The following is a 22,118-nucleotide window of genomic DNA, read 5'->3' as shown; positions in this document are numbered from 1 at the left end:
CAGGCTGTTCCATTCAGCTTTACCGTCTTGTTCCAAGAATCTAGCGTGTGCAGGGAACCAGAGGCACATTAGTGCCTGGGAGCATCAAACCAGGTTGGCAGGTGAGGATCGTAGGCTCCATTTGTGCGGTTGAGGACAAGGGGCAAAGCCAGGTGTTTCTATTTTATTTTATTTTATCTATTCTATTCTATTCTATTCTATTCTATTCTATTCTATTCTATCCTATTCTATTCTATTCTATTCTAGAAAATCTCACTGTCACCCAGGCTGGAGTGCAGTGGTGCGATCTCTGCTCACTGCAACCTCCATCTCCCAGGTTCAAGCGATTCTCACGCCTCAGCCTCCCAAGTAGCTGGGACTACAGGCGTGTGCCACCAGGCCCACCTAATTGTTTTGTATTTTTTGGTAGAGACGGGGTTTCACCATGTTGCCTAGGCTGGTCGGGAACTCCTGGCTTCAAGCCATCCACCCGCCTTGGCCTCCCAAAGTGCTAGGATTGCAGGCATGAGCCACCGTGCTCGGCCATGTTTCTGACTCTAAACCTAAGCTGTTAGCACTGGACAAATGGCCTCCCTGATTCCTAGGAGAGGAAGGGAGGAAAAAATGCAGAGTGGGGAGGAGGCCAGAGGCCCCTGAATGCAGCTTCATTCATCAAAGGTGACTGCAGAAAGGCAGGGGAAAGTCCCAGAGGGCCTAGGATGGACATGGTCAGGTGGTCAGGAACTTCCACAGAGCTCTCCTCCATGACTTAGAAACATCACCTCTGTGGGTGATTCCAAGCTCTTCACACCCTCCTCCTTGGCTTCAGCCCCCTCCTTCATCCAGGCAGTTCTCCCTAACATCTACCTGCAATATTTCCTGCTGCATGACCAGCAGACCCCAGTGGCCGCACTAGCGAATGGCCCCCAGCCCTGTTCCATCCTGTCTGCAGAGCTCCTAGCAAGCAGCTCCTGGCTTCGGGTGGTAATCCTACTGACGATTAATTGGCTGTTGTGGGAGAATGAATACCATCTCATCTTAATCTTCTTCATTATTCTCCTTGTTCAGCAGAGTCAACACAAGATTAGGTTTAATTTACAGTGGGGGCAAATAGCAAAGTCATTAAGCACCAGGAGCCCAGGAATGGATCTGCCTGGATGTTCTGTGTTCACTGCAGGCTTGGGACCTGAAGCAAGGCCCGGGGCTCTGCTGAGGTGGGGATGGACTTGGCGGGGGCTCTAGACTCTCAGACTCACTGGGGGCTAGATCCCAGGATACCACCGGCCCTCCCTAGTTGGGAGGGGCCCAGCTCTGGAGGGGATTCCAGCCATCCAAAGCCCTTGCTATGTGGCCTGGGGTGAGACCCAGGGGCCTCCCAGGCCTTGGAGGCCTAGCCTCCTAAATGTTTCTCATAGAGCCTCTGGGGTCAGAGCAGCTCCAAATCCCAGCCCCTGAGGACCCGGGCTCAGCCCCAAGCAATGGAAAGAGACCAGGATTTGGATTCAAATTCGACTTTTCCTCTGCAGAGAAATGGGCAGGACAGACCCAGCTTGGGGACAGCCTTGACAATGCTGACACCTAGTGGTACTTGGAGGAACTGGCCCTTCTCTCCCTCGTGTGCACAACTGAATACACTGTGTACACAAAAATCCAGATTTTTAAGGTAAAGAAATCAGAGGCCAGGCGCAGTGGTTCACGCCTGTAATCCCAACACTTTGGGAGGCCGAGGTGGGCGGATCACAAGGTCAAGAATTCGAGACCAGCCTGACCAACATGGTGAAACCCCATCTCTCCTAAAAATGCAAAAATTAGCTGGGCGTGGTGGCGGGCGCCTATAGTCCCAGCTACTCAGGAGGCTGAGGCAGGAGAATCATTTGAACCGGGGAGGCAGAGGCAATGAGCCGAGATCGCGCCACTGCACTCCAGCCTGGCAACAGAGCAAGACTCCGTCTCAAAAAAAGAAAAGAAAAAGAAATCAGAAAGGGGAAGAGGGACTTTTCCATTACAAAACTGTTAAACAGAAGTTTCCACTGAGAAATCTAAGAGGAAATTCATTTTACCGTCCCTGACCCCTTAACCAAAATGGCACCCAAACATCTAGCATCCCTCCTTCTGCCTGGGGTAATGGTACGCACAGACACTCCGGAGCCCAGTGTCCTCATCATCTCCAACCCTTTCTGCTCTTCCTCACCTGGAAGCCCCCAACTTCTGTCCTTGCTCTGTCCCCCAGCATGTGGCCCCTTCTGACTCTGTACCCTAGCAAAGTCGTTAAAACTTAAGCTGGTGAGGCGGGAGAATCGCTTGAACCTGGGAGGTTTCAGTGAACTGAGATTGCACCACTGCTCTCCAGCTTGGATGACAGAGCGAGACTCCATCTCAAAAAAAAAAAAAAAAAAAAAAAAAACACAACCCACAACTCCCCTTTCCCTCCTGCTGACTGAAAATGTTTGCTTGGCTCTGTGAAAATAATGTTAATCAAAAGTCTATATACACATATAAAATGTCAATTTAAAGAAAAAAAGACTCAAGCTGGAAAGCCAGCTTCAACTCCTTATTCATTGCATGACTGTGGCAAGCTACCGAGCATCCCTGAGTCTTAGCTCTTTTATCTATAACTTGGGAACATCTATATCTACCAGAGAGGGCCACTGTGCAGATTAAATGAGCCTGTGCACTTAGCACATGAACTGGCCCTCTAGGTCCTCAGCAAATGCCTGTCATTGCCATCATTGCTGCCATCAGCATCATCACCATCATCATCATCCTGATCATCCTGCTACTCTTGGGAAATTAGGTTTCATCAACAAGATTGTCAGCAGCTGATGTCTAAACCCCCATCCCTAGCTCCTGCTGAACAGAGCAAAGGTTTTTCCTTAACGGAAACGATATCATATCTGCTTCCTACAGCATTCATATCCTATAGGGCAGAGCACATAGTAGGTCCTCAGGAAACTCTCGGAGTCACCTACCTACATCTCCAAGCTCATGTCAGATCACCTCCTCACTTGCTCACTGCCCTAGCCATGCTGGCTGCCTTTCTGACCTGTGAATAAGCTCATTCCCACCTTGGAGCCTTTGGCTGCCTCTGCAATGCTTTCCCCAGAGCCCTATGGCTGGTTTCTCGTTATCACGTGATTCAAGTGTCATTTCCAGGCAGGTGCCGTGACTCATGCCTGCAATCCCAGCACTTTGGGAGGCAGAGGCGGGTGGATCACTTGAGGCCAGGAGTTAAAGACCAGCCTGACAGATCTTGTTTCTATTTAGGAAAAAAAAAATTAGCTGGGCATGGTGGTGTATGCCTATAATCCCAGTTACTCAGGAGGCCGAGACACAAGAATCGCTTGAATCCAGAAAGTGGAGGTTGCAGTAAGCTGAGATAGCACCACTGCACTCCAGGCTGGGTAACAGAGTAAGACTCTATCTCCAAAAAAAAATCACTTCCTCAGAGGAGTCCTCCCTGATCACCCCAACCAAAATAGCACTCCTTCCCTCCCTCTCTATACTGCAGAGGTCAAGTGTCTAAGTGGCTGAGTAGAATTCCAGTTCCAGCCTGGTGTAGTGGCTCATGCCTGTAATCTTAGTGCCGTGGGAGGCTGAGTCGGATGGATCACTTGAGGTTAGGAGTTTGAAACCAGTCTGGCCAACCTGGTGAAACTCCGTCTCTACTAAAAATACAAAAAAAAAAAAAAAAAGTTAGCGAGGCGTGGTGGCGGACAACTGTAATCCCAGCTACTCGGAAGGCTGAGGCAGGAGAATCACTTGAACCAAGGAGGCAGAGGTTGCAGTGAGCAGAGATCACACCTCTGCAATCCAGCCTGGGTGACAAAGCGAGACTCTGTATCAAAAAAAAAGAATTCCAGTTCCATCACTTCTTAGCAGTGTGGCCCGAGGCAAGTTGCTTAATCTCTCTGTGCTTCAATTTTCTTTTTTTCTTTTTCTTTTTTTTTTTTTTTTGAGACTGAGTTTGGCTCTTCTTGCCCAGGCTGGAGTCCAGTTGTGCAATCTCAGCTCACTGTAACCTCCGTCTCCTGGGTTCAAGCGATTCTCCTGCCTCAGCCTCCCAAGTAGCTGGGATTACAGGTGCGCACCATCACACTCAAATAATTTTTGTGTATTTTTAGTAGAGACGGGGTTTCACCATGTTGGTCAGGCTGGTCTCGAACTCTTGACCTCTGGTGATCCACCCGCCTCAGCCTCCCAAAGTGCTGGGATTCCAGGTGTGAACCACTGCGCCGGGCCCAATCTTCTCATCTGTAAAAATGGAAGTAATCACAGTTTCCACTTCGTGAGGTTATTATGACAAATTAATATATATAAAGCTTTTAGAGTAGTGCCTGGCTTATTGATGAAGTGCTATCTCATGTGGGTAATTATCTTGTTCACTCATTTAGTTGCTTGTGTTATGTTTCTCCATCTAGACTGTACATTCCAAGAGACCAGAGACTCTGTTTTGTCCCTACCTTACCTGTAGTAGGTCCATCTTCATAAATATCAAATGATTAGAAAGAACTGGCTGGGCATGGTGGCTCACGTCTGTAATCCCAGCACTTTGGGAGGCCAAGGCAGGAGGATTGCTTGAGGCCAGGAGTTTGAGACCTGCCTGACCAATATGGCAAGACCCCATCTCTACAAAAAATAAAAATTAGCCTGGTGTGGTGGCACATGCCTGCAATCCCAGCTACTCAGGAGGCTGAGGTGGAAGGATTGCTTGAGCCCAGAAAATTGAGGCTGCAGTGAGCCATGATCATACCACTGCACTCCAGCCTGTGTGATAGAGTGAGACCCTGTCTCTGAATTTTTTTTTTTTTTTTAAATAAAAAATAGGATCTTAGGAGACATGAAAGCCCTATCTGCTGTCTCTGGCTTCAACGGGCCCCACTGTCCCAGAGACAGCCCTGGGGTGCCCCCTGCTGGATGCCACACAGGTTTTTCCTTACAGGCAGCTGGTATCTGCCATCCTATATCGTTTACACGTGGGTCCAGCTCTGTCCTCCAGGGTAGGGGAGAAATGCTAACAGGAGTTAAGAGCACTCACTTAGGAGCCAGATGTGCCTGGACAGGAGCTTCTGCTTCTCCAGTTACTCTGTATCACTTGCCAGGAAACCGTAAAAGGGATGGTCATGCACTCTCCCCTGTCCCACCTCTGACTGGACTGTGGGGTGGTGTAATAGGAAGTGCCCTATGCCCAGTGAGCCTTCTGGCCCGCCTCACACAGCCCTTTGAAGGCTGAGAAGCAGTTGTCTTGTATTCCTAACCTAAGCACCACTGGTGTATCTGATGTCCCTCTACTGACAGGGAGAGTGAGTCTGAGGCCCCTCTGGTCTGCTCTGAGGGCCCATGCCCTGGGGAGAGACCACAGCAGGCTCAGGGCCTCTGGGCTTCCGGGCAGGGCTTCTGGCTCCTTCCTCAGGCTCTTGGCTGCAGGTGGCCTTCTGGTTTTGCACCTACTTCCCACCCCTCCCCCTGCCTTCCTGGCTACCCTGCTTCCCCTGTCCCTGGTCGGACCATTGTGAGCCCAGAGGCGTCTCCTGCCTCACTCCATGCCTGTTCCCGCCCTTGGCTTTGGTTTCTGGCCACAGACACTGCATCTCCTATAACTGCATCAGCAGCCCAGGGCCCCACACTCTCTATGGGCCTCTTTCCCGAATGTTCCATGGGTGCCTGAAACTCAGGGGCGCCCCCCTCCACCTACAGCACCTTCCACACCCCCCACATTCCAGTGCTGACCTCCAGTACTCACGGGCACCCCTACCTGACCTCCTGGCCCCTCACGCCCATGACCTCTCTCTATCTTCAGTTTCCTCCCATAGCCCACTGTGGGCTCCAGTCCTTTCTCCACTCACCCCATCCCCTATTAACCTGGCTCCCACCCCTAAGCATGGGAGTTCATGGGGTGAGCCTGTTCCTCCATAGCCCTTCATCAAGCTGGATCCCGAGGGCAAAGCATCAGTTCCTTTGTCTGATTGGCAGCTCCGGTGAACATGGACTGTGCCTTCCCCACCAGACTGAAATCCCCTAAACAGGACGGAGGGCGTCCTTGTGGAAGAGGCTATGCCTCTCCCTTGAAACTGAGAGTTTTCTGAAGTCAAGGTTTTGTCTCTCTTGTCAGACTAAGGATGTCCCCAGAGCAGGGGCTGCATCTCCACCACTGCACTAGAGGGCCCAGGACACTGGCTCCCCCTCCCCTGGGGTCCTACTCTTCATGTGGCCAGGCTTCTGATTCTTCCTGGGAACGAGTCTCTTATTCCCCGCTGTAACTTCAGGGCTTACAGGGGTTACCCCTGGCCTGGGGTTGGGGCTCTGGGAATTGTAAGTAAATGAATGAGTGAATGAATGAACAATTGCAGGCAGGCCCCAGCTTGACGCCTGCAATCCCACCAGACCAGAAGGTAGCATCAGGATTCAGAACCAAAGCAAAGCTGGAGGCTCTCAGTGATTTTATTGGTCTCCATTTCAGGAGAGAAGGGCAGAGGGTTCCAGGCTCTTCAAATGCCCGCCCCCAGGACCAGCAGCTGACAGTCTCTGGAAGGGGCTGGGTTGGCCGGAAGGAGCATGCCGGAGCACAGAGTCTGGCACAATGCCCTCCCCACCTCCCCTCCCCCAGGCCAATGGCTGGGCCAACCTCTGGGCCAGGCTTGGAAAAGGGCCAGTGAGACCAGATGCTAATGACTCTAGAGGGTGGGCATGAACTAAGAGAAACTCCAAACCAACCCTTTTTGTGATTCCCCATCCCCACCTCCCATCCCCTACCCCAGGCCCTCAACTCCATCCCTGGGCCCAAGAGAACTGGTACCCTAGACCTTAGCACAGTCCACACCCACCCCAGTTGCCAATCAGACAAAGGAACTGACACGTTGCCCTAGGGGCCCAGCTTGATGAAGGGCTGTGGAGGCTTGAGGAAGGTGAGGACTGCTATGGACTAAGTTAAGGCCTATCTACTCCCAGCCTCTACCCTTCCAAGCATCTGGGGGAGGGTAGAAGCAGGGCCACCCAGGGCTCTACCTACATGCTGCTATTGGTCACCCGGGCCCTGAGAACTGGTACACCCCCAACCCCACTCTGCCTTTAGTAAAGGATGGGGGATCGTAGCAAGGCCTAGGATAATCACTGGACCAAGAGAGGCCTGGAGGGCAGCCCCTCCAACATGCCCTTTTCTGGCCTCTGGGCAGCTTGGGTGTCAGTCAGGCGCCAGGCTCAGCTCACCCTTCCTTGGTCTCACAATCCCAGCTTTGTCCTGCCTGGCAGGGCCGGGCCCAGCTGGCTCCATACTGGCCCAAGGGCCGCTGGAAACCAGAGCAACTGGAGCCCTACCAAGTATTTTTCCAGGCTATGCCGGGGGCCCTCGGGAGACAGAAAAGGATGGGAAGGGAGCAGCGTTCATCCATTTGTTCATTCATTCGTTCCTTGGACAAATAATATTTATTGAGAGCCCACTTTGTGGCAGGCAGTGTGCTAGATGCAAGGGATTCAGCAGTGGGTCCAGTCCAAGCCCACGCCCTCACGGATCTACATTCTAGAAGCCGGCTACCTAAGCAAACCTATGCCAACAAAACTTCTCTCTCCCCGCTCAGGGGCTGGGCTCGGAGCAAGGGACGGGAGGAGGATGTGTGGCTTGGGGAAGGCAAGGACGCTACGGATTAAGTTAAGGCCTGTCTACCCCCGGCCTTTGCCCCTCCAGGCAGCTGGGGGTGGGTGGAGGCAGGGCCGCGCCGCTCAGGGTTCTACCCATACGCTGCTGTTGGTCACCCGAGCCCCGAACCAGCCCTTCCAGTAGACGGAGTCCTGGCCCCCGTGCTCGAAGCGGACGAAGCGGACGCCCGGCCCGTAGTCGGTGAAGGTGTGGGAGATCTGGGGGCGGAGGTAAGAAGAGTCAGCCTCAGAGGTCCTGAGGCCTCCCCTGCCGCCCCACCCCAGCACACCGACCGACCTGCAGCCCCCCCATTCGGTTTCTCGGCAGTATTCAGAGCTCTCTCCACCACCCAATGACTATCTCAGCCCTGCCCAGCCCAGGAGCGCCGCGGGCGGGGTCTCCCTGAGTCACGCCCCTCACGTCCGGGCCCCACCCCTCCGCCCTGGGTTCCCCCAGGCTCACCTCCATCCAGCCCCCGCCGTCACTGTCTTGGGGCACTGCGACCTGCCCGCTGCTGAACTCAGCCAGCACGTCCTCGTGCTCGGACAGTAGCTTCACGGTGAGCTCGTACAGGCAACCAGCGTCACTGCGGCCCGAGTACCTGCTCAGAGGGAGGGAGTGAGGTGGGGGGCGGGGGGTGGGGTGGGGGCATGGCCTCAGCCCTGCTGAACACGTCCTGGGGATGGGGATTTCCACAAAAGTCCTCCTGTGCGCCCAGCATCCCTGTCGGCCAGCACTGCCAGTGTTCCGAGTTTACAGATAAGGGAAACGAGGCCAGCAAGATAAAGTGACAGCCCAAGAGCGAAACACAAGGACTACATTCCAGGTTGGCCGGACCCCAGCTTGGGGCCAAAGCCAGTCCACAGAGTGGCCTTTGGTTTGGACCGCAGACTGATTTTGAAATATATACATTACATACATACAAACATATATATGTGCATATTTGCCAACAATTAAAACTCAGGAGGGGAGGTGGGTTTCCAGGTTCGCCTGAATACTCCGAAGCTATCAACCTTTGCAGACCCGTGGCCCACGTGGCCTCAACCCCTGCAGTGGGGAGGCAGCATCCCTGGGCGGGGGGAGGTTCCCAGCTGGCTCACCCCTCTGCCTTAACCCACTCCTCCCAGCCCCATGCCACCCCAGGGCCCTCTCACCAGTCCTTCACCACGATGGCCGGCTGAGTCGTGTCCAGCAGCTCCTCCCAGTAACCCTCAGCCTGCAGGTCAATGATCTGTGCTTTGCGACACCACCTGGGAGAACTGGAGTTAGGACAGAGCGGACGCTCCCCCTTCCCCCCTCCTCCACCCCCTTCTGCTTACTCGAAGGAGGAGGCGAAGTACTTCTTGACGCTCTCGTCATGGGTGAACTCCACCCCACTGTCTCCAGGCAGCTCCTCCACCCTCCAGCCGTCCCCACCATGCTCCACGTCACACCAGCCCTCCAAGTCCTCTGTAGGGACATGACAGCCCCACCCTGGTCACTCAGTCCCTGCTAAGGCTGTGGCAGGGCTGGCCCTTGCCACTCTGTGGAGGTGGGCAGGGCAAAGGTGGCACTTGGTGTCCGGGTGGGCAGATGATGAATGAGAGTGAACCAGTGGGCACTTTCTAAATCTGCCTCCCAGCAGGTATGTCCCCCATCCCGCCCTGCCCCAGCTGGCTGAGGGTGGGAGGAGCCGGGAGACCCCAGGATGCAGGTGGCCAGAGAGGTACAGTAATAGACAGCCTTGGGGCTACCCAGTGCTGGCACTGAGCCGGGCGCTTTCTTCCATTTCTCCCTCAAAGCCAGCCGGCGCCATTTCGGCCCATTTCGCAGCAGGGGAAGCTGAGCTCGCCCGGCGAGGGCTTCTCACCTTCCCCGCATGGGTTGCGCAGAAGGTTTCGGCGCCGCTTGCTCAAGAAGTAGAACTGCTGCCAGTGGTCGCGCTCCTCTTCCGCGCCGCCCTCGGGCACCAGCCCCTCCTGCTGGCACTTGAGCAGCCACAGCGGGGCGCCGTCCACCAGCTCCTTCCAGCGCAGGCACACCAGGCGGCAGGCCTGCACCAGCTCGGCGGCCGGGAGTGCGGCGAGAACGCGCAGCAGCAGCGGCTCGGGCAGCTCGTCCAGGTAGGCGGCGGCCACCGCCTCCTCCGCCTCCTCCTCTTGGTCCTCCGGCCGCTCCTCCTCTGCGCTCGCCTCCTCCGGCTGCTCCTCTGGGCTTGCCTCCTCGGGCTGCCCCACGCTTTCTGCAGGCAGGGGTGGGTGGGGGGTTGTGATTCCCCCACCCTGTACCCCTCCAGGCCCCAGGACTACAATGTGCCCATATCCTCCCCCACCCACCTTGGGACAATCCACAGCTGGGGTCGGAGATTCTGTGACTACAGACTGGTGCCCAAGGAAGAGGGCCACGGGGCCAGGGACCAATCCTGGATCAGCCCCTAAGTCCAAAGAGGTGCCTCAGAGGCCTGTTTCCTCTGCTGGACCAGTAAACCCCAGGCCTGGGCAGATGGCAGCAAGGATCATATTTTTTTATTATTAATGACATCCATCTATAGCACTGTACAATGCTTCACACAGGAACTTCTTTCATCCTCCCAACCACCCTCTGAGATCCCTGCTCCCCTCACCTCCTCAGGAAGCCTTCCAGGATTTCCCCCTATGACACCCTCTCACAGCCCTTCCTAGCTTTTGTCCTGTGGTGTGATCCTATGATAAACACCTGTCTCTGGACCATACGGAGTCTCATGAGGGCCAGAACATGGTCTGGAAAACACAGCTTCATGCCCTGTGCCTGGCATCTGGCACTTTTTCTGGTCTGTTGTCAGGAACTCATGTTTTGGGGGCACTCAGCAAATGTTGGCCACTGTCCAAAGCATTTCAACTTCATTTACTCTTTAAATCCTCATACCATTTCTTTGAGGTTGCTCTTATTGCTGTCCTTATTTCATTGATGAGGAAACTGAGGCACAAAGAGGTGAAACGGCCCAGGATCACACGGCTAATCAGTGGTTGGAGCCTGGATTTGAACCCAGACAGCCTGGCTCCAGAGCCATCTTAAACCACCACAGCCTCCACAAAATAATTCACTGAATTAGTAGGCAGTGTTAGGATTCTGACTTTTTGTTTTTTTTGAGACGGAATCTCACTCGCTCTGTCACTGCACTCCAGGCTGGAGTGCAGTGGCGTGATCTCGGCTCACTGCAACCTCTGCCTCCCGGGTAGCTGGAAGCTGAGAAGTGATTCTTCTGCCTCAGTCTCCCAAGTAGCTGGGATTAAACGCATGTGCCACCACGCCTGGCTAAATTTTGTATTTTTAGTAGAGATGGGGTTTCACCATGTTGGCCTGGCTGGTCTCAAACTCCTGACCTCAGGTGATCCACCCACCTAGGCCTCCCAAAGTGCTAGGATTAAAGGCATCAGCCGCCACGCCCGGCTGACTTTTATTTTTAAGGATAGGATCTCACTCTGTTGCCCAGGCTGGCCTCAACTCCTGTACTCAAGCAATCCTCCTGCCTCGGCCTCCTAAAGTGCTGGGATTACAATCATGCTCCACTGCACCAAGGCCAGGATTTTGACTTTGCAGGTGCAAATATTCAGGCTCAGGGATTAAGTGACTTGTTGAAGGACACACTGCCAGTATTTAGGGAAGGGGACATGGGACCTGGGGCCTTCAGGGGCTGGAGAACAGAGCCCAGAAACCCAGCTGTCCCCAGCTATTGTGTGATTTGGGGATGAGGAGGGACTTATTTAAATAAACCGTAACAAGCAAGGAGATGACATAGGGCCTTGGGGAAGGAAACTTGCTCTACCTCCTTTTCCCATCCTTGGCCCTCAGTTTTCTCATCTATAAATGGGAGTAATCATTGTGCCAGGCAATACAAACAGGACAGATGTCCAAATCCCCTGAGGAGGGGGGCAAGAGCATTCTGAATTGTAAGGAGGCAGGCAGATGTCACCGCAGCAGCCGGACTGTCTCTTGGATCCCAGTTGGCTTCAGCGGGGCCGTCACAGCCTTGAGTAAGTGGACACCGAGTGCCCCAGATGCCCGGATGAGGGAGAGCCAGTGAGGAGGAGACAGGGCCACTCTGGGTGATCAGGAAGACTACAGCTCTGCCAGGCGCGGTGGCTCACGCCTGTAATCCCAGCTCTCAGGGAGGCAGAGGCGGGAGGATAGCTTGAGCCCAGGAGTTCGAGACCTGCCTGGGTAATACAGCGAGACCCCGTTCTCCACAAAAAGGGGAAAAAAAAAAAAAAAGACAAAAAAAAAAAAAAAAGGAAGACTACAGCTCTCAGACCCACGATGGGGAGCTCCCATGGGCTAGGCCCTGGAGAGTCAAGGCGGTGGTGGTAACAGGCCAGGCACCGGGGAAGGGGACAGGTGGCAGGGCCCAGACCCAAGTCTCCAGGCCCACCAGCCCTTAACCTCCTCACATGCAGCTTCTCCTCCCTGCCCAACACACAGTCAGGCCCTTGAGAGCTTTCGCAGAGCCCAGAGCACACAGCGAGTCCTCAGTCAATCTTACTGAGTGAACCACATTGAACACAGCACTTCTCCTTCCTTATTAGCATCTTTTTGGCCACATCTTTATGATGTGGGGATTTACACCTGCCCCTTTGGCAAAGAGGAAACTGAGGCCAAAAGGGGCTTAACGGCTTCTCCCAGACCACATCGCAGAACAGCAGGAAGACAGGAAAATGCCAAGCCCTGAAGCCACATCGCCTGCCCAGGCAGATGCCCACAGCTCTCTGGGGAGCTGGGCCCAGTGTCCTCACCTCTCCAGCCCTCCCCTCCGGCCCTGGCCCCATCAGACACCTGATGCTCCCCGAAAGGTGCACCTCACCCAGTCCCCTCTTCTGGCCCCGGGGCCTGGCACTCAAGGCCCCAGATCCAATTACAGCTCCCTCCACCCTCTCTCTTACACACACAACTCCCCACATTGTTGCCGGCAGGAAAGTTATCTGGCCCCTGGAAGCTGCCTGCCTGCGAGGCTGATTCACTCAACTGGAGTGGGCCCCAGAGTTCAGGGAATAGCTGAGCCCTGGGAAAAGGCAGGAGCCAGTTCTGTAGCCCTACAGAGGGTGTGGCCAGAAGGCCGTGGATTGGGAGCAAGGGCTGCAGGAGCTGGGATTTTCAGGGCTGGAGGTGGGGGGAATGGGGGGTGGGGGGACAGGAGCTTTCATCAGTCTGTTTGCCACCGCATACCCCAAGCAATGCCCACCCCCAGCTGGACGTGATGAGAAAAGAGTGAGGGCTGTCTGCAGGAAGGTCTTGTTCCCATCCTGACTCAGCAGGCAACCCCTGCAGGCCCTGCAGGGAGTTGGACGGATGGGGGTGAGGGGTCTTGGGTGCCAGAGAGGATGACTGGGCAGCCTGGGAAGGCTCTGAACACCAGCCAAAGCTGCCCCCAACGCTCCCTCACCGCTGGCCTGGTCCCCACTGGGCATCTCACCACCCCGGGGAGGGGAGGGGCAGCCCCTCCAGACAAGGGAGCTCAGGAGGGTGAGGCCAGGCCAGGGACCCCAAGGAACCCACGGGGATCCAGGCGGCCCAAGGCCCGGAGCTGGAAGAGCTGATGAAAGAAAAGGCTCGCAGCCTCGGTCCCAGACGCATCCCAGGCGCTCGCCAGACAGACCCTCAGGAAGCTGGGAGGCGGGAATGTGGGGGTCCTCTCGTGCTACTTCCTGGCTAAGTGAGACCCAGGTCGCCTCTCAAGGCCTCCCGCCAGACTAAGATAGCAGAGAGATGTGCTCTTTGGAGACCGCCTCTAGGACTTCGCTGGCGTGAAAGTTTGCCGCGCCAGGTCTCCGGGCCCCCTCGCTCTCTGACTCCGCCCTGTGCAGCGCTCGCCCGCCAACCCCATCTCCCCTCCCCGCCGCAGCGAGCGGTCCAGGCGGCGGCTACCTGGGTCACCGTCTCCGTCCATCGCTGCGGAGGGCGGTCGCGAGAGAAGGAGCCGGAGCGCTGCGGGCTGCGCGAGTCCCGGGGCGGCGAGTACCGGCGCTGTCCGCGTCTGTGTCGGTCCCGGCGGCCGCGCCTCTTAAAGGCCCCCGACCCGACCCGCCCCGCCCCGCCCCGCCTCTGGCCCGGCGCCCGGCCGCCCCGCAGTCCCAGCAATCGGCTCGAGGCCCGGGGCTGCGGGTTCCTCAGCGGACCCAGGAGGCTGGGAAAGGTCAGGAGTTGTTTTCGTTTAATTGGGGAGGGGTCCGATTTGGGGCATCTCCCAGCTCGCTCCTGGGGGGCTGCTGGAAGGAGGCTGCGAGGGGAGGCAGGGAGAGGCTGGGTCAGGCCGAGGGTGCGGGGCGGGTGGCCCAAACGTAGTCGGGAGCTAGGAGGCGCCTTCCACCCCACCCCCAACAGCAGGTAATTTTCCTACGACGCGGCGGGGGGCGCGTCCCTGGCCCGTCGCTGCGCGGGGCGGGGCCCTGGGCGCGGGGGCGGGGCGCTGGGCGCGGGGGCGGGACCTGGAGGGCCGGGGCGGAGCCTCACTTCCCCTGCGAGCGCAGGTCCAGGCGGTGCAGCTTGGGCGGCCCAGCGGATCGTGCCGCTGCAGCCGAGCGCAGGTGACCGGCAGGAGGGGGCGCGGAGGGCGCCGGGGAGGGGGCGCGGCTGGGCGGGGGCTGCCGGGAAGGCTCCTGGGTTCCTGGTCGCGCCGCAGTTGCCGAGGGAGGCCCGGCACCGACCAGGCCCAGGCAGCCGGGCCTGAACGGGCTGCGCGGCGCGGCCGCGAACGGGGGCTGGGGTCGCCATCGATGTGCAGGGGTCGGAGCCCAGACTTTGGGGGACATTTTAAAGCACAGCGTGGGAAGGGGAGGCTGCAGGCGCGCTGGCAGACTTGGGGCTGGAGGAGCCCAGCCGCGGGGCTGGGGGTCGGGGTAGGGAGATATAGGAAGGGCCCTTCCCTGTCGCCCACCCTCTTGCCACTCCCAGCTAGGCAGGAGGTCATGTCCTCTGAGATCCTGAGAAGGTGGCTGCAGCCCTTTGGACCTCCGGGGGAGGCAGTGATAATTAGCCTCCTCCTCCCATCATGTTCCGAGGATGGGAGAAAGGATGGTGACAGCACTGGAGGCCTGGGGTGCTCTGCCGGGCTGCGCAGTATATCCCCATTAAAGACTGTCTGGCTTACTGAAAAAGGCTGGCCCTGGAATCAAAGAAGATCCCGGCTCCTTCCCCCTCTGCCCTTATTTTTGACCTTGGGCAGTGCCTTCCACGTTTGTTGTGAGAAGCCAGAGAAAAAAATCAGAGCTCACCTTTTATTAAAGTACCTGATGTACCCTAAGCTCCTTGGACCGCCCCAGTGACCCCTGGAGGTAAGGTACCCATTTACAGAGAAGGAAACTGAGGCTGGGAGAGGCACCATGACTCTCCCGAGATAAATGGCAGAGCAGGGATGAGGCCTGCAGCATAGCTTTTCAACAGCCACAGGAGGGTGTCCAGAAGCCACAAGCTATGGCTGTGGGGAACATCAACGAGCTGCCGGAGAACATCCTGCTGGAGCTGTTCACGCACGTGCCCGCCCGCCAGCTGCTGCTGAACTGCCGCCTGGTCTGCAGCCTCTGGCGGGACCTCATCGACCTGGTGACCCTCTGGAAGCGCAAGTGCCTGCGAGAGGGCTTCATCACCGAGGACTGGGACCAGCCCGTGGCCGACTGGAAGATCTTCTACTTCCTACGAAGCCTGCATAGGAACCTCCTGCACAACCCGTGTGCTGAAGGTGAGGTACAGGCCGGGTCTGGCATGCCTCCAGTACACACAGTTGTGACACCAGGAACATGTATTGAGCACTTAGTATGAACTGGGTGCTTTGGATGGTTTAACACCTTTACTCCTCTCACAGTAACCCAAAGAGGTAGCTACTGATAGTACACACATTTTTCAGATGGGCAAACTGAGGCCAAGAGTGGTGTTTCTTATTGTTACTCTACTCTTTATTTTTTTCTTTTTTTTTTTTGAGACAGAGTTTCACTCTGTCACCCAGGCTGGAATACAGTGGCGCAATCTTGGCTCACTGTAACCTCCACCTCCCAGGTTCAGCCTCCCAAATAGCTGGGATTACAGGCATGCGCCACCATACCTGGCTAATTTTTTTTTTTTTTTGGATGGGGTCTCGCTCTGTTTCCCAAGCTGGAGTGCAATGGTGTGATCCTGGCTCACTGCAGCCTCCACCTCCCGGGTTCAAGGGATTCTCCTGCCTCAGCCTCCCGAGTAGCTGGGACTACAGGTGGGATTACAGGTGCCTGCCACCATGCCCAGCTAATTTTTTGTATTTTTAATAGAGACATGGTTTCACCATGTTGGCCAGGCTTGTGTTAAACTCCTGGCCTCAAGTGATCCGCCTGCCTTGGCCTCCCAAAGTGCTGGGATTACATGCATGAGCCACCACTCCCGGCCTCTTATTCTACTCTTATTTCCCCAGTGACCTTTCCTAGGAAAGGGAATGTTGGCCAACTGAGACTAATTCTGCTTAAGACACAAGGCCAGGAAGTCAGAGCCATGTTTTGTTGGCCTAGTTTCTAGGCTCCAGGGTTGGGCCTACTGACATGGTCCCAGAGGGTGAAAGGGGTTTTGCTTGTGGAAGAATGGGAGATCTGGTCTTCTTCCCAGTATGTTACAACAACAGGTAAAGCAAGGTTTCTACTGACCCTTGATTGCTGTGTTGTTGGGTAGACACTGGGATGGCATGGGAACCTCGTTTTCCACAATTTGACCAAATTCTGGAGCAAAATAGTAATAAAACTCCTCCTCCAAGCTGTCCATGAGCCAAATCTGGCTGGGGCATTAAGAATTGTTTTTACGTTTTTATTTATCTTTTATTTATTTATTTTTTTTGAGACAGAGTTTCACTCTTATTGCCCAGGCTGGAGTGCAATGGCACGATCTCAGCTCACCGCAACCTCCGCCTCCCGGGTTCAAGTGATTCTCCTGCCTCAGCCTCTTGAGTAGCTGGGATTACAGGCATGCGCCACCACATCCAGCTAATTTTGTATTTTTAGTAGAAATGAGGTTTCTCCATGTTGGTCAGGCTGGTCTCAAACTCCCAACCTCAGGTGATCCACCCGCCTCGGCCTCCCAAAGTGCCGGGATTACAGGTGTGAGCCACTGTGCCTGGCCTGTTTTTACATTTTTAAAGGATTATTTAAAAAAAAAAAAAAAAAAAAAAGAGAGAGAGAGAGAGAAGAAACAACAACCAAAAAAAAATAGTTTGTGGCCCACAAGTTCTAAAATATTTTGGCACTTTGCCAAAAAAGCTTCCCAGCCCCTGTTCTTACTCCAGTTTACAGAGGAGACAACTGAGGCTCATAGAGGGAAAGAAACTGGCCTGAGGTCACACAGCTGAGTAGAGCTGGGACTAGACCCAGGTCTGTCTGGCCCACATCAGAGTGTTCTCCATCACAGAAGGCATCTGGGCCAGGAGCAGTGGCTCACACCTGTAATCCCAGCACTTTGGGAGGCCAAGGTGGGTGGATCATCTGAGGTTAGGAAATCAAGACCAGCCCGGCCAACATGGCGAAACCCTGCCTCTACAAAAAAATACAAAAATTAGCAGGTGTGGTGGCATGCAACTGTAATCCCAGCTACTCGGGAAGGTGAGGCAGGAGAATCACTGGAACCCAGGAGGCAGAGGTTATAGTGAGCCAAGATCGAGCCATTGCACTCCAGCCTGGGTGATGAGCGAAACTCTGTCTTAAAAAACAAAGAACAACAACAAAAGTTTTTATGTTTTTGAAGGGTTATAGGAAAAAAAACAACAACACAGAAAACACTATACAATAGAGATAGTATGTGGGCCACAAATCCTAAAATATTTTGGCACTTTGCCAAAAAAGCTTCTCAGGCCCTGTTCTTACTCCAGTTTACAGAGGTGACAACCAAGGGTCAGAGAGGAAAAGCAACTGGCCCAAGGTCACACCGAGTACTGGTAGAGCTGGGACCAGACCCAGGTCTGTCTGGCCCACATCAGAGCATTCTCCATCACAGAAGAGGTCTGGTCATTCACATCACCATGTGTCTCAGGGCCCCCAGGGAAGTCACCTCCCTGTGCCTGCAACACAGGAAGCACCTAATACGCAGTGGCCACTGTAATCTGCAGCGTCCCACAGCACAGGGCTTGAAGGCAGCCGCCAAGATGCGGGCAGAGGAGTTGGGAGGAAGGGGCACTTGGGAGAAGGTGGCCACTGAGGGGCTTCCCTTCAGTGTGAACTCTGCTTTTCCATCAGAGGGGTTCGAGTTCTGGAGCCTGGATGTGAATGGAGGCGATGAGTGGAAGGTGGAGGATCTCTCTCGAGACCAGAGGAAGGAATTCCCCAATGACCAGGTCAAGAAATACTTCGTGACTTCGTATTAGTAAGATCCGGGGACTTGGGGTAGGGGAAAGCCCAAATCAATTTACCCTGGGGTCCCTGCCACCCTGGAAAGGGGCAGTCCTAGCCCCTCACTGCCCTAGTGGTGAGCCCCAGCCCCTCCCACCCTTCTGCCTGCCCCCAGCACCTGCCTCAAGTCCCAGGTAGTGGACCTCAAGGCCGAAGGGTATTGGGAGGAGCTGATGGATACCACACGGCCGGACATCGAGGTCAAGGACTGGTGAGTGCCTGGGGCAAGGGTCTGGGGGGGGCATGCCAATCAGGCGCCCCACCCCTGCCCTGCCCCCAATCTCCGAGGCCCTGATGGGCCCTCCCTCTCCCTGCAGGTTCGCAGCCAGGCCAGATTGCGGGTCCAAGTACCAGCTGTGCGTTCAGCTCCTGTCGTCCGCGCACGCGCCTCTGGGGACCTTCCAGCCAGACCCGGCAACCATCCAGCAGAAGAGCGATGCCAAGTGGAGGGAGGTGCGTGGGCCTGGGAGGCAGGGGCAGAGGCAGATTGTCCAAGGCTGAGGCTGCGGTCAGATGGGGCCTAGGTTCAGATCCAAGCTCTGCACCTTCTCACCTGTGCTTCCAATGCTCTGAGCTTCACTCACTGCTTCTGTAAAATGGGTGTATAGTGGTTCCATCATAGAGCTCTGAAAGAAATCAGTGAAATGATGCTGGCAAGGCCAGGCCCAAAAAATATTCCAAAAGGTTGGCACGGCGCTTTGGCTCACACCTGTAATCCCAGCACTTTGGGAGGCCCAGACAGGCAGATCACCTGAGGTTGGGAGTTCGAGACTAGCCTGACCAACATGGAGAAACCCTATCTTTACCAAAAATACAAAATTACCCAGGCGTGGTGGCGCTTGCCAGCTACTCAGGAAGCTGAGGCAGAAGAATCGCTTGAATCCAGGAGACGGAGGTTGCAGCGAGCCGAGATCACACCATTGCACTCCAGCCTGGGCAACAACAGGGAAACTCCATCTTAAAAAAAAGAAAAAAAAGAAAAAAAGAAAAAACAATTCCAAAAGGTTGACTGTTTGACTGTTACTAATTACTAGTATTGATTATTACTGTTTTCTAGACTGGGGTCAGCAAATATTTGTTTTAATTTACTTACATATTTTTAGGGTCTCTGTCACCAGGCTAGCGCATTCATAGCTCACTGCAGACTCAAACTCTTAGGCTCAAGCCATCCTCCTGCCTTAGCCTCCTGAGCAGCTGGGAGTACAGGTGCGCACCACCACTAATTAAAAAAAATTTTTTTTCTTTTTTTTTTGTAGAGATAGAGTTTTGCTTTGTTGCCCAGGCTGGTCTTGCACTCCTGGCCTCAAGTCATCCTCCTGCCTCAGCCTCCCAAAGTGCTGGAACTACAGGCATGAGCCACTGTGCCCAGCCCTAGCAAATGTTTTCTTAAAATGGCAAACATGAATATTTTAGGCTTTGCAGGTCATACTGTCTCTGTCACAATTACTCAACTCTCTAACTCTGCTGCTGTTGTGTGAAAACAGCTCTAGACAATATGTAAACAAATGGACATGGCTATGTTCCAGTAAAACTTTATTTATAAAAACAGGCAGTGGGCCTGCGGGTCATCGTTTGCCAACCCCAGCCCTGTCCGATAAAACTTTCTGTAGTGATAGAAATGGTCTGTGTCTACACTATCCATAAGGTAGCCAGTAGCTACATGTGACCACTGAACAGTTAGTTAGTAAGAGCCAGTTTCTAGTACAGCTGAGTACCTGATTTTTTTTTTCATCTAATTTTAATTTTTTTTTTTTTTTTTTTTTTTTGAGATGGAGTCTCACTCTGTCACCCAGGCTGGAGTGCAGTGGTGCGATCTCAGCTCACTACAACCTCCACCTCCCAGGTTCAAGTGATTCTCCTGCCTCAGCCTCCTGAGTAGCTGGGATTACAGGCATGCGCCACCACACCCAGCTAATTTTGTATTTTTAGTAGAGACGGGGTTTCTCCATGTTGGTCAGGCTGGTCTCAAACTCCCGACCTCAGGTGATCCACCCACCTCGGCCTGCCAAAGTGCTGGGATTACAGGCGTGAGCCACCGCGAAGGGCAATTTTACTTAATTTTAACTTAAATAATACATGTGCCCTGTGATGAGCATATTGGACATCCTTTGGCAGCTTACAGTTTCTTTCCATTCCTTTGGGCTGAATGATAAACCTGTGGAGTGGACCAACAGGATTTTGCTCCATTTTATAGATGAGGAAACTGAGGCACAGAGAAAGGAAATGATCTGTCCCAAATCACAGAGCTCGAACTAGTACTCCACTGATTTCTAGACTGACACCAAGAACTCAGCCACTTCCTTGTTCCCCTGCCCTCCTGAGGCAGTGCCACACTCAGGGTCAGCTCCCACCCTTTTTTTTTTTAAGGCTCATTTTCTTTTATTTCTTTTGTTTTTTAGAGACAGGGTCTCACTCTGTTGTCCAGGCTGGAGTGCAGTGGCATGATCACAGCTCACTGCAGTCTTGAACTCCTACCTTAGCCTGTACTCCTGCCTCAGCCTGCCTGGAACTACAGGCACACATCGCTGTGCCTCGCTAATTTTTTTTTTTTTTTTTTTTTCTTGTAGAGATGGTATCTCACTATCTCTGGTTTGCAACCAAACTGGTCTCAAACTCCTGGGCTCAAACAACCCTCCCAGCTCGGCCTCCCAAAGTACTGGGATTCCCGGTGTGAACCGCCACACCCAGCCTGAGTCAGCTCCCTTGACCTTTCTCCCCCGCTCTACCTGCCCCGCCAGGTCTCCCACACATTCTCCAACTACCCGCCCGGCGTCCGCTACATCTGGTTTCAGCACGGCGGCGTGGACACTCATTACTGGGCCGGCTGGTACGGCCCGAGGGTCACCAACAGCAGCATCACCATCGGGCCCCCGCTGCCCTGACGCCCCCTGAGCCCCCATCTGCTGAACCCTGACTGGTAAACAACTGCTGTCAGAAAACGGCTGGGCTTGGGAAGGGGAGGTGGAGGCCAGGCATCCCCAGACCTCTGACCCTTGCCCCCAGCTGCCTCTTCTTTGTGGAGCCTCTCGGCGTGGGCAGCCCTCACATGCTGGGGTGGGGGCCAGCTCTCCCCAAAAGGTCTTGACCTGAACGATGGGTGAGGAAGCCTGCATGGGCCCTTTTCAGAGCACCTGAGAGGTGGGAGGTGCGGCGTGTTCCCCCGGGCCCCTCAGAAAGTCGAGCTTGGAGGCCAGCCTGGATCTGTCTCTCCCTTCCCCTCCTGGGACCATTCTACCTGTGTTCTTTGACCCTCAGAGCAGGGACAGGCAAGACATCTGGCAAGCTTGCAGCTGCCCTGATGGTGCAGGGAGGTGACCGTGTAACTCAGACCAGTCTGGGAAGTGGAGGGTGGGCTCATGGGCCATGCTCTGCCCCTGTCTGCTGCTCCCAGTCTCTTTACTCTGCCTGCCTGCTCAGAAGAGGTGGCTTTGGCCCAGAGGCTCAGGCCCGGTCTGAGATGGGCAGACCCAGGGTGGAGTGGGGTCCAGGTCAGGTGTGGACTGTCCTCACTATCAATAGAGCCCCAGAAGCTAGATGGGTGCCAGGTGGGGGTCAGGTTCCCAGAGGACTGAGGGAATCCTGCACAGGATGTCCCAGGGTAGGTGGGGAGCAGGATTGGGACCTGCTCTGACAGCTGGACACGTGAGCCCTGGATGAGTGTGGTAGGGTGTTTGAAGGATCCCCTGCCCACCTCCCAAATCCAGGCCAGACCCCCTCTGGCTTGGAGAGCACTCCAAGCCCCCACCTCACCCCTAGAACTGCCATTCCCAAGACCTCTGTCTCCCACCCAGCCACCCTTGGAACTTGCCTCTTGTCCTGCTGGAAGGACAGCAGTGTTCTCCCGACCTCGCCCTACTGCATGCAGTCAAATAAAAGGTGTGCCCAGCCTAACCTGTGCCCTGTGGTTTCTGGAAGGAAAGGCAGAGTTTAGGTGGTCCCGCCGGGACCTGCAGATGGTACAATGGTGTGGCTTCTGCCTAAGGTACAGAGGGGTTGGCATTTCAGGAACCAGACCATCACAGAAGCAGGTTCATGGGACAGACCCCTCAGTGAGCTGCAGGTATGTCACCTGGCAGCTGTCCAGTACTGCTGGCTTCCTCTGGAGGCCCAGCCACAGGCTGGGGTTGGGGTGTGTGGACATCTCTGGGCAGCCCTTGAGTCCACCT

The 22,118-nt window shown here is 55.0% G+C and overlaps 2 protein-coding genes across 12 annotated transcripts; one reads left to right on the top strand and one right to left on the bottom strand.

The window, feature by feature from the left end:
* Positions 1–7,359: 7,359 nt before the first annotated feature.
* FBXO2 (F-box protein 2) lies at positions 7,360–14,002 on the bottom strand. The gene is made up of 6 exons (XM_030942867.1): positions 13,487–14,002; positions 9,459–9,830; positions 8,929–9,058; positions 8,764–8,859; positions 8,072–8,210; positions 7,360–7,827 (listed from the first exon to the last, which is right to left on the bottom strand). Exons 1-6 carry the CDS (start codon positions 13,506–13,508, stop codon positions 7,693–7,695), a joined length of 894 nt encoding a protein of 297 aa, XP_030798727.1. The 5' UTR covers positions 13,509–14,002; the 3' UTR covers positions 7,360–7,692.
* Positions 13,548–21,843, top strand: FBXO44 (F-box protein 44). 11 transcript variants are annotated; one of them, XM_030942869.1, is made up of 7 exons: positions 13,593–13,754; positions 14,517–14,892; positions 15,002–15,296; positions 17,800–17,926; positions 18,068–18,163; positions 18,270–18,405; positions 20,691–21,843. In XM_030942869.1, the coding sequence occupies exons 3-7, from the start codon at positions 15,032–15,034 to the stop codon at positions 20,832–20,834; spliced, it is 768 nt and encodes a 255-aa protein (XP_030798729.1). In that variant the 5' UTR covers positions 13,593–13,754; positions 14,517–14,892; positions 15,002–15,031; the 3' UTR covers positions 20,835–21,843. The 11 variants fall into 11 exon arrangements, with proteins under 11 accessions (XP_030798732.1, XP_030798729.1, XP_030798733.1 ...); XM_010353510.2 differs by lacking the exons at positions 13,593–13,754; positions 14,517–14,892 and adding an exon at positions 14,058–14,145 and having other exon boundaries at positions 20,691–20,869; positions 20,956–21,843; XM_030942870.1 differs by lacking the exon at positions 13,593–13,754 and adding an exon at positions 14,079–14,145 and having other exon boundaries at positions 14,863–14,892.
* The last annotated feature ends 275 nt before the right edge of the window (positions 21,844–22,118 follow it).

Source organism: Rhinopithecus roxellana, chromosome 12, assembly GCF_007565055.1.
Source record: "Rhinopithecus roxellana isolate Shanxi Qingling chromosome 12, ASM756505v1, whole genome shotgun sequence".
Lineage (NCBI taxonomy): Eukaryota > Metazoa > Chordata > Mammalia > Primates > Cercopithecidae > Rhinopithecus > Rhinopithecus roxellana.
Note: the sequence above shows the minus strand (reverse complement) of the source record. Positions and strands in the feature narration are given on the sequence as shown.